A 14,915-nucleotide genomic window follows, 5' to 3' on the forward strand; every position below is an offset into this window, starting at 1 on the left:
TGAAACATTCACGAATTGCACGAGGAGCTGAGATTCATGAAAGTTTTCGTCTACAAAATGAATTGAATGCCCATGGCAATTCATGAAAGTTTCATGCTACGATAAAGGCTGTCGGCTGCAATATGCAAAAGTTTCATGCTGCGACTGTTTCTGGTTTTACAGTATGTTCTGGAGACTGGAATTCTGAAGTATTTCTTGGAAAAGAGAAACTATTTTCTTCAGGTTAATTGCAAAATTATTTCCAGAAGATTTTTTTTTTTCAATGATCTTTATGCGCTGACGATGAAGATACCGATGATTGATTATATTCAATAGTTTGAAATACACGTAATTCAATTTTGTGTCTTTTACTCCTTCAGAGAATATGAGTGTTTCTACACTATGAGATTGTGTTACACTACCTGCTTTTGCTAACATTTACTCTTCTTCAGTATGCATTTCTATCATCTCTCAACATTACTGTATATTTAAGAATTATGGTACATGTATAATTTCTTTTTTTATCATTAGTACAAATCATTGGAGTACAATACAATCTATACATGGGTTATGTCTGCATTCATATTTTACGTCAAAATGGCTAGATTGAGCTAGACAACTGCTCAACACGTTGTAGAGCATACAGAACCCACTTTTAATTGTCATCAATGCTGTTACTTATCTAGTCTATGAACAGAGTGTACTTGGCCATGTGCCTCGGGCTCCCATGCAAATTATGCACATCAGACAAACTCTATAAAGTTTAACACACTCGTGTCAGCTTGTTTCACTTGATCAGCCAGAACGAGAAGTCATCCAGATGTTACAATGTCTCACATGTTTTCGGTTCTTCATTCATTAAATGCAGCAAAGTAATCCTGTATACACCTAAATGTCATGTTGCCTCATTTATTGTGTGATCAGAGAGTGAGAGAATGTTCGAGTAGCCAGACGATGTCCAGTACAGTGCACCCCCGTGATAACGAACATGGTTATAACAAAATTCCAGATATAACGAAGTAAAAAGTCAGGCCGCAACATTATAGGCTCTATGTATTTTAATTGTTTATTTGTTTGGTTAAAACGAAATTTCAATATAACGAAAGAAAACTGCAGGTCCCTAGGACTTCATTATAATGGGAGTCCACTGTATTGAGTTGTTAGCTGATACAGTGTACTTGTCTATTAGAGTATGTACGTATGACTCCAAGTGTACATACGTGTACTGAACTGTTTCCTGGTACAGTGTACATGTACTTGTCCAGTATCATAATGACTACAAGTGTACCTATTGCGCTGAAAATATGATCAGAGCAAGAAAGAGAGAAAAAACAGACAGACAGGGAGAGATATATATGGAGGAGAAAAATGAATATGCACAAACCCCGGTGGTAGTTGTTGTGGCTTAAAAGTATATTGAGAGAGACAAAGAGGGAGAAAGAGTTTCTGAATGGATCATGGCTAATACTGTACAACATTGCAGGATATGTAATTTGCAGGGCTGGATGAACCAGCATACCTGTACATGTAACAGAATCCACACTCTTATAACTGCCAGCACAAAATGATGCGATGACATAGGTGTTTAGCCTAGTGTTTGTTTCAGCAGGATGTTTTCACCAGTATGCCAAAAAGACATTCAGTTTATCCAACACTTCAGTCCGAATATTTCTCGCTCTTTGCTTACTTTGCAGTGTCCTCGAAAAATAAATGCCTACTGTATTAAAGATACAGACTAAAACAACATCCACTGGTATAAATATCAGCATCATACTTCAGCTACTGTTTCATGTATGTATTTTTATGCCTCCGCCACGAAATGGTGCCAGAGGCATTATGTTTTCGGGTTGTCCGTCCGTCCTTCCGTCCGTCCGTAATGAATTTTGTGGACAGCGTAACTAAAAAATCTTTTGAGGTATCCTAATGAAACTTGGCATGTATGTGTATTAGGGGGTGAAGTTGTGCCTATCAACTTTTGGGTGCACATGCTGAAGGTCAAAGGTCAAGGTCAAACACATAAAATTTCACTATTTCCACCATATCTATGCAATGCCTGAAGATATTTTCTTGAAACTTAGTGTATACATGTATTACCCAATTAAGATTTTCTGGTGAAAGTTTGGGGTCATGAGGTCAAAGGTCAAAAGGTCAAGTAGAAATATTGAAACTTCACTTTTTTCTCCGTACCTTGGAAATTGTTCAAGGTATCTTCATGGAACATAGTATATATACATGTACTGACTGGCAGTGATTATCTAGACAATTTAGGGTTCTTGGGGTCAAAGGTCAGGGGTCAAAGGTCAAAGGCAACACTTCAAAATTTTACTATTTCTGTCATGTTTATGCAATGCCAGCATGATTATCTTTTTTTTTACACTTGGTGTATGCATGTATAACCTAATAGAAATTCTCTGGAAAGTTTTTTTTTTTCTTTCTTTTTTTTCCCCTCAAAGGTCAAAAGGTCAAAGATCAAGAGAAAGTGCTGAACTAACTTTTTCCTCCATATCTTGGAAGTGGCTCAAGTTATCTTGAAACTTACTACATATTTATGCATGTTCTGCCTGACAGCGATTATCTTATGAATTTTAGGGTCAAAGGCCAGATGAAAATGGTAACAATTTACTATTCAATACAGAAATTGCTCTTTTTCTCCATACCTTGAAAATTACTCAATGCATAAATGTATGAATGGGTCAAAGTCAAGTTAAAGTCCTTAAATCCCCAAATACATGCTCTCCTATTCATCCAATTAAACCTAGGTCAAGGAAGGTGAACATTCAACACATTTGTGACAAACTTGTCATTTTAATATTTTGCCAATTCTGTGAAAATGTAATCACACATTGTCCACATATACTATCTAGACCTATTAGGAGAATCATGCATTATGGCGGAGGCATACCATTCACCATAGCGACATTTCTAGTTATTTCTTTCTCTCCCTCAAACAGTCCGACCTGTGTGTTCATTTATTTATTTATTCATTCAAATAAAGTTGTTTCAACAGGGTAGCCCCATCAGTAGGCAGTTACTGTTCTTCCTGGGGGCCCTGCACATACAATCAGAACAGATGACAAAATGACATTTACACTAACTACAACACACACGTACGTGGACATGTACCTCAGATTAAGGCTCACATGGCAAATCAGAACAAGGTAGATCAAGTCAATTCACAGAGCCCCAACCTTTTCTGACTAAAAAATACTACTCAGGGATGTTTTGACTCAACATTAGGAAAGAAAGAACAGTTTTTATAGAAGTGTGTAGCAAAATTGTTAAGAAAAACAGGAACCTTCTATTGAAACAAGAGCTGGGAATGGTCATAGCCTTTCCTCCAAATTCAGAATTCAATATGCATTTGTAATTTGCAATTTGAGTTTGGTCATGGAGACAGTGTGGTGACAAAAGGACACACAACCTGTGACATTATATAAGTTACTGAAACACTGCACTTGCAGTTTAAAGGGATCAGACAGTGTTGGTTGTTTTTTTAGTTTTTTTTTTAATCCATTTGATGAAAACTGGTCTTGGAATGGCCGAGATATCCCAAAAAGTAATCCTAATGAAATTGACAGGCCATGACTTTTATTAGGATCTATTAGTTTTACCTTGTTTTTAGATATCTCAGTCATTTCAAAACCGATTTTCATCAAGTAAACATTTGAATCCCCTTAGAATTGTATGCTCTGTAACATTTCATAGAGTGGTTTCTAAATATCTCACAAAATGTTACTTTAAGCTGAATCCTCGCCTCAATTCAGTACTGTACAGTCCCTTTAACTATAAGCACAAGGCTCTGATAATAAACATTGCCAAGTTACTTGTACATGTAGTTCTTTTTGTTGACCCTGGCAACGTGCTGTTACATTCAACGTGAAATGAACATGTACCAGGGTACAATCGCATAAAGAAAAATTTTACAATAGCAACATTGAAAGCAGTGCACATGACTGAGCATAAATCATGTGTGATTGAGTGTGTGTGTGTGTGTGTGTGTGTGTGTGTGTGTGTTTACAAGTGAGAGAGAGCGAGAGAGTGTCTGTGTGAAGCAAAGTAACTGAATTCTGTTACATAATTGTCTGCTTAATGAAAACATGAATGGTAATCATTGATTTTTTTAAATATTTAAAAAAAAAAATTTATGTAGCCATAGTGATGAAATACACTGTAGAATGGAAAGCTTGTGTAACAATAAGCCCCATCCAATGCAGGTAGTCCAACACTGCACTCGCATGGAAACTTAACAGTTGTTTTCAGTGGGCTAGTACCAAGTATTCTACTAATAAGATACAATCATGTACTCGTAATAGAATACAGTACACATACCAGGTACATTATACCATCCATGTACATACATTGTACATGGATGTACTTCAGGGCTGCCAACTCTCACTCATTGAGAGTGAGACTCACTCATTTGGGTCCTTTCTCACTCTAAAACTTTATTTCATTTGCATGCATTTCTATTGATCTCACTTATTTTGACTCCTAAATTATAGCATTGGCCTATGGGAGTCTCACTTTACACTAGTTTCCAATGTTGGCAGCCCTGATGTACTTAGGCACTCACACACAAATACACGCATCACGTAACATCACTCATTTGTGTCATGTAATGTAACTGAGGACAGAAGTATTGAAAAGTTCTGTGCTAATATTCAGGAACTAGCATTTCAATGAATTAGGACAAAGTACTGTTAATAGTAAAGAGCTTTGTAATGATTTCGGTGCAATAAAAGCAACAGATCAGTGCATGTATAATGGGAAATCCAACAAACTAAAGGTGCTATGGCTGGCGTGCTAGTAGAATCATTTTATGTGGCTTCTGGTTGACACTGTATATCATGTAGTGATAATATGTACAGCTGTAAGTACTGAAGAACTGCGAGAGAGTTTTAAACAGGAAACAAATGAATTTATCCTGTAATTAAGAGCAAGGTATAGACATTAAGTTGTAAGATTTAAAAAATGCATCTTTGACCCATCTTTAGTGAAGATGAGAGGAAACTCTTTCTCAGAAGAAAGATAATCAGGGTGCTACATAAGCACTTGCCCGATTGCCAGGGGCAAGCGAAAATCAAAGCCAGGCAAGTGTTTTGGAACAATGAGAAAAAATGCTTGCCCGCATTGGCCAATTAAAAAGTTTTGAAGCCATCTTTACTTCTCACCACTTACGTGAAAAAGTCCCATCAATCCAACACCAACACTCTATCCAACCAAGTTTGTTACTCCCCATATGTGCTGTTTATTCAAATGATTGAGTTTTATCAAGCCCTTGGCTTTACATGTGATTTCTTATATCTTAAGAGTTTCTTTTCGGGCAAGTGGCAACAAAAAGTTATGTAGCACCCTGATAATATAAGCAATATTTGAATAAGAGAAACAAGACTTTTTGGCAAATAATGCAAGCCATGAGACCATGTCAACTCTTGAGTTATTCCAGAGAATTCCATGTCCACAAACTGACCTTGAAATGGTTATGTGATTTTCAGCATTCATCATACGTTGTGTACATAGTATTTTATATGATTTGTTCCTTTTGTTTCATACAATGTACTATCTTTATCCAACAAACTTTCTCCATCAACTCCCCATTGTCAGCAAACCAAATGAAGGCACACTGAACACACAGTAATATCATTAGGGTACAATACAAATGTAGATGGTATCCCATGTAAAAACAATTTATTTTAGTATGAATGTACTCAAGAATAGTGTATTTACCTATTTGAATCATCCAAAACAAGGAAAAGTAGAAATTACGCGGTGCGTATTATATGTCCCCGCCGGAAGTAGCATTTTGTAGCAAAATGTACAATATAGGTCAAAAATCAAGGTCAAAGGTCAAAGAAGTCAAAGGTCAAAATTCTGTGTAGAAGTTTTGAAGCCCTCACCTAGTGCCATCACGTAAAGCAAACGGAATCAAAATCGAGTTAGAAATGGCGGAGTAGCATTTTGTAGCCAATGTACAATATAGGTCAAAAATCAAGGTCAAAGGTCAAAGAAGTCAAAGGTCAAAATTCTGTGTAGAAGTTTTGAAGCCCTCACCTAGTGCCATCACATAAAGCCAACGGAATCGAAATCGGGTTAGAAATGGCGAAGGAGTAGCATTTTGTAGCAAAATGTACAATATAGGTCAAAGGTCAAGGTCAAAGGTCACAACTGAAATTCTGTGTAGAAGTTTCAAAGCTCCCATGTAGTGCTATCATATAAAGCAAACAGAATCAAAATTGGCTCATAAATGACAGAGAAGTAGCAAATTGAACATTTTGATCACACACGGACGCACACACATACACACATACACACGGACACACACACGTACCGAGCCCGTTTCATAGTCCCCTGCTCGAACTCGTTCGGCGGGGACAAAAAACCAAAGAGAAATTTCCATTGAAAATGTGACTTAATGCAGCAACACTAAGGTGATAAAACACACATTTCTAGTCACTGGCCTTTAATAAAAGCGACACAAATACACACACTTTGATCATTGAAGTATGATGCGAGGGCAGTGAAAACTTGCAAATTCTTCCATCTCACCCATCAAGTCCAGGGAGAGTACTGCTGTGAGAAATTGTCGACTACTGTGCACTCCCGTTTAACGAAATTCCGGTTACAATGAAATAAAAATTCAGTTTGCGAAATTATCGGCTCTATGTTTTTTATTATTCATCTGTTTCGTTATTACAAAATTTTGTTATACAAAAGAAAATTGCTGGTCCCGAGTACTTCATTATAATGGGAGTACACTGTACTCATCACTAAATTGGCAGTCCTGAATTTTTAAACATTTCCCAGGGCCTGACACCAATCTTTCCCTCTATGGTGGCCCAAATGGGCCACTAAAATCTGTAAATCTGAAATTTTGGTGGCCCAAAAGAGAAATGTGGCTGCCTGAAATAAAAGGACACATAGCAATCCATTTGCTATTAGGGCCACCAAAAGATAGCCTTTTTTAAAAGTTCGATGGTCCCAGGCCACCAGGCCATTGCTGATGTCGAGCCCTGCATATTCTACATTCATGAGAAAAAGATCAAGACAGAACTGCTTACATTAAAACCATAAAATGTGTACAAAATTAGAATGAAGAATACAATTACAAGGTTATTTCGTCAACACAAGACAGAGACGGTAACTTTAATTTAAGATTATAAAATGTAATGCAAATGTAGGGATGCTACAAATTCATTGATTCAGAGGCTTTTGATAATTCACCCGATATAGGCAATGGTACAGAGAGCTTGCATAACAAATACTCTTAAAACTAATAAAGGGTGATTTTACAGGGCCTCATTGCATTTCTTTGATTTGGGACCCTGATATAGTGAGAAACCCCATATAACAAGATAATGAATGGTTTTCACTTCAAGTCTTCGTTATACAAGAACATGTATCAAGGTTCCCCTGACCAAAATATGACTCAACAAATTTAACAATCTGTTTGTTTTACCTTATAGGATATGCTACTACTACTAGTGATGAACAATGAACAAATGATTAAAAGATAAATCATTGAACTGCTGATTTGGTATTGGGGACTTCATGAGCGAATCAACTTTCAGACTTTTCTTCACAGTTCCCGCTTCTCAGAAACCAAGGAATACACTGTAACATTACATGTAGGTTGCCAAGCATCAGATGTAGGTTTCATAATATATGCACTTGGGATAGACCAGGGGGCACCTCCCTGGATAGACACACTGGCCATAACATTATATATGAGGTAACTGACGTACTACAGATACACTGCACTGCAATGTCTACCCGTAACTGAGCTAGATGACTGGTGTCTTAAAATCAGGATCTACAATCTATAGAAATTCCAAAATAACTGTACACACAATGTACTAATGTACATATATACAGGTGTACACAGAAAAAAAATGCATCAGCAATTTGTTTATCTTCATATTTCTCTCTTTTTACCCTTAATTACAAAATACAATACCCAAAGTTAACATGCCATATAGGTGGCAATAATGTCTGCAATTGTGCACTATTCAAGAGTGAAAAATTTGCACAAAATAAACACACAAACTTGTGTGTAGAAAAATACTCAATTGGCAATTAACCATACCAGCAACATTTTATTTTGTAAGTATCTACGTGCACACAACCTTGGCATATTGTGACGAATACATTGTAAAATTTACATTAGATTTTTCCTTTTCAATCTTTTGATAGCACTCATCACTTATAGTGCAGCAGAGATCAAATAATGCCCTCCCGATTTACTGTGCTGTGCCACTCTTGTCTGGAGTTCAAGACCAATCTAATAGGTGTTTTAAGGTTCAGTTTCCAAAGTCTTCCTGGTAAATAACCACAGTCAGTATTTGGTTAAACTGTAAAACACTGAATGATACTGGCTAAATAGATATACAGCTGTAGCTGTCATGTCATTCTAGAGAATTTTACACGCTTAAATTGTTTTGTCTTCTGTAGTACGTCTTTTAATTATTTCCAGTCTTTACAAATCTCAGGATGCTATTAACCATTATATCAATTATCTGAAGATGAACTGTATGTGAAGAAAAATTAAAGTGTTAGCATCTTCTGTAAATCTTTTTTTTTTTGGGGGGGGGGGGGCTTGGTGGAAGAGACGAAAAGTCAAATAAGTGATTTTTATTTACTCAGTCACTAAACTATGAAAGAGATGCTAAAAAAAAAAGATGTTGAAGCTTGCCTGCAGTAATGTGGGGTATCAAAAAAGCACAGAAGATTCCTACATAGTGTGGATAAAGCTCAAATCTATTAAATGGGCATTGTACAGTAAGTACCACTGTGGAGTCTCTGTGCTCATGTTCTTTTCCGTGTTGCTTCATACATAGTTTAATACAGAAAGAGAAAATCAAACTACATTTGTACATGTACATGTACAAAGTATGCAAATCTCCTGGATGCCTTCCATGCCGTTACATAGCATGGTACCTTTGTATGTAGGTACCGTACATGTATTGAATGCTTCCTCAAACAAAGTTAATACATTTGTACATTAATATATTGTACAATGAAAGTGTCTGTAACTAGTGCCTGTACAAGCCCATGCATTATCCCACAATTCATACAAAATTTGCATATTGGGTGTAAAATGTACACCGAATGGCATTCAAAACTTGTACAGGATTGCACAAAAACATACACTTGTACACGTACTTCCATTTCCTTCACGCTGCAGCAATTTCTAACATTCATGAAATGATGAATGAATGACAAAAAGTCATACAAATGTATAAGTTGTAATACTGTAAATACAAACCCAAGTCTCACTTTTTTTACAGCAAGATATAACTGTTGTCTATTCTTCATATGCCAATCTACATTACATCATCCAGATGAAGGAAAAAAACAGAAAACAAAAACACAGAACAACTTATCTGTATAATCCATGAGCTTAGCTAGGTTGACACGAGAGAATTGCATTGGCATTGGTCACTGATTGTCCATTCCAAGTTTCATTGTCCCTTTTTTTCCTTTCCTTGGTAAATAACAAGGTGAAAAAAGAGAATTCAAATCACTTCATTAACTCGCAAGTGGTCTCGGGGTATGTTGACCCTAATCTCTATGGCTAAATTAGAGTAAAAATACATTGCAAATATTTTGTTTCTCATTACATCTGGTAAACAAACAATTAACATGTGATGCAATCATCAAGACAGAGGTAGTGCAAATAATGAATCTGAAATGAACCAAACTCTGTATGTTGCAAACCATGTGAGCAGTGCTATTGCAGTACCAAGCACTTTATGACTCATTGTGTGGAAGTACAGACTTGTGGCAATAACCATTATAACACTCAGAGATTGCATCAGCGATATAACAATGGTTGTGGCATAGAGACCAAGTTTGAAGATGACACTGAGAATTGGGTGTTCCTCCATTTCCATGCTGCTTCTATTCGGAAAGACGAACTTAAGTCCTGGAGACTCGTAGTGCTGCCAGAAGGGAGCTAGTTCCTCATGGATGGACAGAATGATCAACACCAGTAGGAAAGAATGGCCGGAGATATCGAAACCATCCCATGCTCCCCCGGCCCGTCGGCAGGCGAGCGATGCCCTGTGCGTCTTGGGGTCAATGCTGCACGCACCTGTGTTCTCATGCACATGGAACATGATGATTTCAACCCAAAAATACCACGATGCTGTCAGAACAGCAAGACGAAGTAAAGATCTGACTGCTGGAATGATTTGTCCAGGAAACCTTGCCCACGATAGAAGAAGCAAATATGGTGTCATGAAGCACAACGTCCAACCCCATGACCACTTCACGAATTTCTGGTTCAGTACGTTGTGCTTGTTTGAAAAGTACGAGTCGAGAATCATCCCATTTTCTCGTAAAACAGAACCGATGAGGATGGCGAGAGATATCAAAACTGCCAAGTTTTGCGATGATAGCAATCTTTTCATTTGACCTCCACCTTTTTTAGGTCTCGTCTCTGTTCCAGAAGAAGAAACGTTCAGCGTGTCGTTATTTTGACTCCCTTCTGTAGATGAAGACACATTTTTTCTTCTGCTTGCATTCGTTCCACCACCTTGTCTCGAGTCCATCGCCATGTCGTTGGAATGTGGAAAGGGGATAACGATGATAATACCAGTCAAGTCAACTGTATGCGATATGCTGTACCTTGTTTGCTGGTTCTGTAGTGCGATAGAGACTCTCCACTGGCCACTACTACACAATAGATCAGACGTAGGGACTCTACACAAAGTGCAGTGTAAAGTGAGAGCAGTTTGGATTCTTCTTCTTCTTCCTTATATGAGCAAGATGGCTTATATTTATGGCCAGTGCTAGCAGTGGTACGGTACACATGTAGTTGTAGTAGGCTTACTCGCGATCAGGCAAACGCTAGAAACTTACGGTTACCAGTTACAGACACATGTCTTTGATGTACGATCCGCCTCTTACTCCAACCGCGCATTACGCAATCAGGCACCACGACTGTCGTATACATCGTTCGTTAGACACGTGTACCAGCGGAATTCAGATTGAGTCCACTTTTCGCCTTCTGACGATGATGGCGTAGTTAATTTTTCTTTTGCTTCTTTTGTGGATGGATCACCCCCACCGAACCGGTGATCACCCCACACAAGCAGCGTGCCCTCGTACTCTCAATACATGTGTCATCTTTTATATATTTGTGTCATTCTATGTAAAAATCTACAAGAATTGTATTCAAATGTCTGTTATGCTGTTATTTATATTCCATCTTTGTTTGTTCTCTCATACTCTGAGAGGGGGTCGAAATAGTCAGTAAGATTCTATCTGGCTGGGGTTCCTGGGAAAAGGGGGATTCAAACAGTTTGAAAACAAGGAGTTATTTTTCTTAGCACGACGATGAAAATTGTGGTGGAAAATGTACATTTTGATTTTTTTTTCCACCAGGGTTATGGTTTTGAATTCGTAATAGAGGGGGTATAGCAATTGAACTGGATAATTCGATATCCTGACCATCCTCATACCTGGAAGGTCAGGATCTTAGGTTTCTATCACGAGAATGAATTTCAGTGTCAAGTTACCGGTACAATGCATTAAAAATGCCAAGATGCATTTGTAAAATGAAGGAGTGGTCGCAAAATAGGATATAAAACCTGCTGTTCCTTTTATAAATGCACAATGATATTAACACCAGTTTTCAAATATTAGGCCTACAGGGCCTCTTTTTCTGTATGCTTTTCAACCCTCAAAGAATATCAGTTAATCCTGCCTTAATATAATAAACATTGATAAATCTTCACAGAAGAGCCGTGATGCATTGCTCTCCGACAAAGCCATATTGGTCCTAAAGCACTGAATGCTTTTGGTCGATAAAACATAATTATTCATCGAGGTAGGACGAGTAACAACATGAGTGACAGCGGATGAACTACTAGTACTAGCATACATTTAGTGTCAACAGAATGCTGCAAAGAAAATGACAGGCTAACCATGATGTATACAAAATAAAGAACAATCTTGCTCATCTTCCGGCACAGGACTATCAAACAGGTTACCCAGTCGACGAGAGCCGCTCATTCACATTACTATAATATATACCATACTCGAGAACTGAGTTGCATCAACCATGGAGGTAGAAAACTACCTCCATACACAGGGGCGTCACCAGCTTTTTTTCAAGGGGGGTGCGTATTGACAGTAAATGTAAACTGTGAGATTTTTTTTAATGTGATTCATTGGCTCCTGTGTCATCATGTACATTTACACATACTCTGTATATTGTACATTATACATGTGATTGTATACATGCACGAATCTTTCGCTATGAAGGACTATATACGGGGGTACATTATTGTGACGGTGTGAGATCCTCGGCGATGATCCATTCCGCTCCTTCAGTGCGGAGGGTGTTGGAGGGGGATACCCCCTCCCACTGTAGGAACTTTTTGAAAAAAACAAGAGTGTAAAAGTCGCGTTTACAGAGCATGGGAAAAATAAAAATATCATGAAGGACTATTACGGGGGTACATTATGTGACGGTGTGAGATCCTCGGCGAGGGAGCGAAGCAACCGAGCGGGAGAGGGTGTAAGAGGGGGATACCCCTCCCACGGAGGGACCTTAGTTTTTGTAAAAAGAAAAAAAAAAGGAGAATTGCAGAACAATTAAATGCGAGCGAGCGGAGCGACCGAGCTTGAAAATTTTGATATTTTACAATCCCAAACTGCGGTTTGTAGCTTATATTTTTTCGCTTTGGAAATGAAGGGGGCGCACCGGGCGCAACTGCTTACAATTACTGGCAGCAACATTAGGATAATGGCATAACGAGTAAATGCGAGCGATTGGAATGAGCGAGCTTGAAAATTTTGACATTTTACAGTCCAAAAACTGCCGTTTTTAGCTCTATCTTTTCGCTTTGGAGATTAAAGGGGGGTGGCGCATCGGGCGCAACTGCTGGCAAGTACTGGCAGCAACGTCAGGAGAATGGCACAACGATTAAATGCGAGCGAGCGAAGCGAGCGAGCTCGAAAATTTTGGCATTTCACAGTCTAAAAAATGCCGTTTTTAGCTACATTTTTTCGCTTTGAAAATTTAGGGGGGGGGGGGCACCGGGCGCGACAGTTGGCAATTACTGGCAGTAACATCAGGAGAATGGCAAAGCGATTAAATGCGAGCGAGCTTGAAAATGTTGACATTTTAAATTTAAAAAAATTACCGTTTGTAGCTATATTTTTCTCTTTGGAAATTAAGCAGGGCGCACCGGGCGCAACCGCTGGCAATTACTGGCAACAACATCAGGAGAATGGGATAACGATTCAAATGCGAGCGAGCGGAGCGAGCCACTTTGAAAATTTTGACATTTTACAGGCAAAAAAAAACCTTCCGTTTGTAGCTATATTTCTTCGCTTTGGAAATTAAGGGGCGCACAGGGCGCAACTGCTGGCAATTACTGGCAGTGACATCAGGAGAATGGCATAAAATTGAATGCGAGCGAGCAGAACGAGTGAGCTTGAAAATTTTGACACAGTCAAAAAAACTGCCGTTTGTAGCTATATTTTTTCGTTTTCGAAATTAAGGGGGGGGGGTGGCGCACAGGGCACAACTGCTGGCAATTACTGGCAGCAACATCAGGAGAATGGCATAACGATTACATTGTCTGTATCACTTCAGTCAATCAATTTTCCTTACAACGTTTTTGTCACCCCAAGGTTCCGCAATTATGTTTTCTCAATTTACTTTGTTTTGATTATGCAACCTTATTTTATGATACCAAAGAAAGTGAAATGTTTATGTTCTTTTCGAAAAATGAAATAAAGTTTGAATTGAATTGATTAAAATGCGAGCGAGCGGAGCGAACGAGTTTGAAAATTTTGACATTTTACACTCTAAAAACTGCCGTTTGTAGCTATTCCTTTTCGCTTTGAAAATTAAGGAGGGGTGGCGCATCGGGCGCAACTGCTGTCAATTTAATACTGGCAGCAACATCAGGAGAATGGCACAGCGATTAAAAACGAGCGAGCGGAGCGAGCGAGCGTGAAAATTTTGACATTTTACAGTCCCAAAACTGCCGTTTGTAACTATGTTTTTTCGCTTTGGAAATTAGGGGGGAGGGGGAGGCGGTGTGCCACTGATAGTCAAGGATGTCGGTTTATGTTCATGATTGGGGGAGGTATGACCAGCGAGGGGGCGTCGAAGTGACCAAGCGGGGGAAGGACGTCTAAAATCTGCACTTTAGAGCATCCCCTAATTGTTTGTGTTTGTGTGTGTGTGTTTTATACATGGAAAAGTTGGGAAATAGCCCAGGTCAAGTCTTATTAATGGCAATGCAAGGCATTTTTTTATAGACTATAGTATGTAAAACAACACTCAGTGATCTAGCTTTGATATAACAAAGTGTAAGGTACAGAGGTGTACATTCTACATCACATGGCGCAACATTGCAGCGACTCTTTGCCGTTCGGATGTTCTGAGTACACTGCTCCATCCTGCTTATCATTCAGAATGCCAACCAGGAATCACGCTGAATCACAATCTTTTGTCGGCTCCGGGCTTTTTGAACAATGTTTCACACTATTGATGCCTCTTTAATTATGGTTAAAAGAAATCTTAGAGAAAAAAAAATAATTTCTTGCTCACCCTTTCATGTCAATTTCAAAAGCAGTTTACCAACCCTTGAATTACCATTTTGATCTTTTTTTTTTTCAACCAGCGCCGGGGAGGGGGTGGGCGTGGTATCTCCCTACCATGCGACGGAGCTTTTGTATTTTCTGAAGTGATAATCCGTTGCACAATGAATGAAATATACCTTACGTATACAGTACGGGCGATAGATAGTAAACACGTGATGTACATGTATAGCATCAGTGCTGCCAGAGCCGGGGTGCGATTGTTTTTGTTTTTTGTTTTGTTTTTGTTTTGTTTAGTTTTCCTCCTGGTGGAAAAAAAAATAAGAAGAAAAATGAAAAAAAGAACAATTTTTTAGTGTCCGGCGTTGAGGTCG

General features: G+C 38.5%; 1 protein-coding gene across 1 annotated transcript; it reads right to left on the bottom strand.

Annotated features, from left to right (window-relative positions):
- Positions 1-8,972: 8,972 nt before the first annotated feature.
- LOC139726502 (acyl-coenzyme A diphosphatase FITM2-like) lies at positions 8,973-10,599 on the bottom strand. Its single transcript, XM_071637462.1, has one exon. The coding sequence runs from the start codon at positions 10,533-10,535 to the stop codon at positions 9,633-9,635; it is 903 nt and encodes a 300-aa protein (XP_071493563.1). The 5' UTR covers positions 10,536-10,599; the 3' UTR covers positions 8,973-9,632.
- Between the last annotated feature and the right edge of the window lie 4,316 nt (positions 10,600-14,915).

Source organism: Diadema antillarum, unplaced genomic scaffold (genome assembly GCF_040938485.1).
Source record: "Diadema antillarum isolate AM-2024a unplaced genomic scaffold, OU_Dant_1.0 scf00000017, whole genome shotgun sequence".
Classification (NCBI taxonomy): domain Eukaryota; kingdom Metazoa; phylum Echinodermata; class Echinoidea; order Diadematoida; family Diadematidae; genus Diadema; species Diadema antillarum.

Excerpts from the sequence above, each read along its gene's own strand:
- LOC139726502 (XM_071637462.1), bottom strand. The coding sequence starts at position 10,535 with ATGGCGATGGACTCGAGACAAGGTGGTGGAACGAATGCAAGCAGAAGA.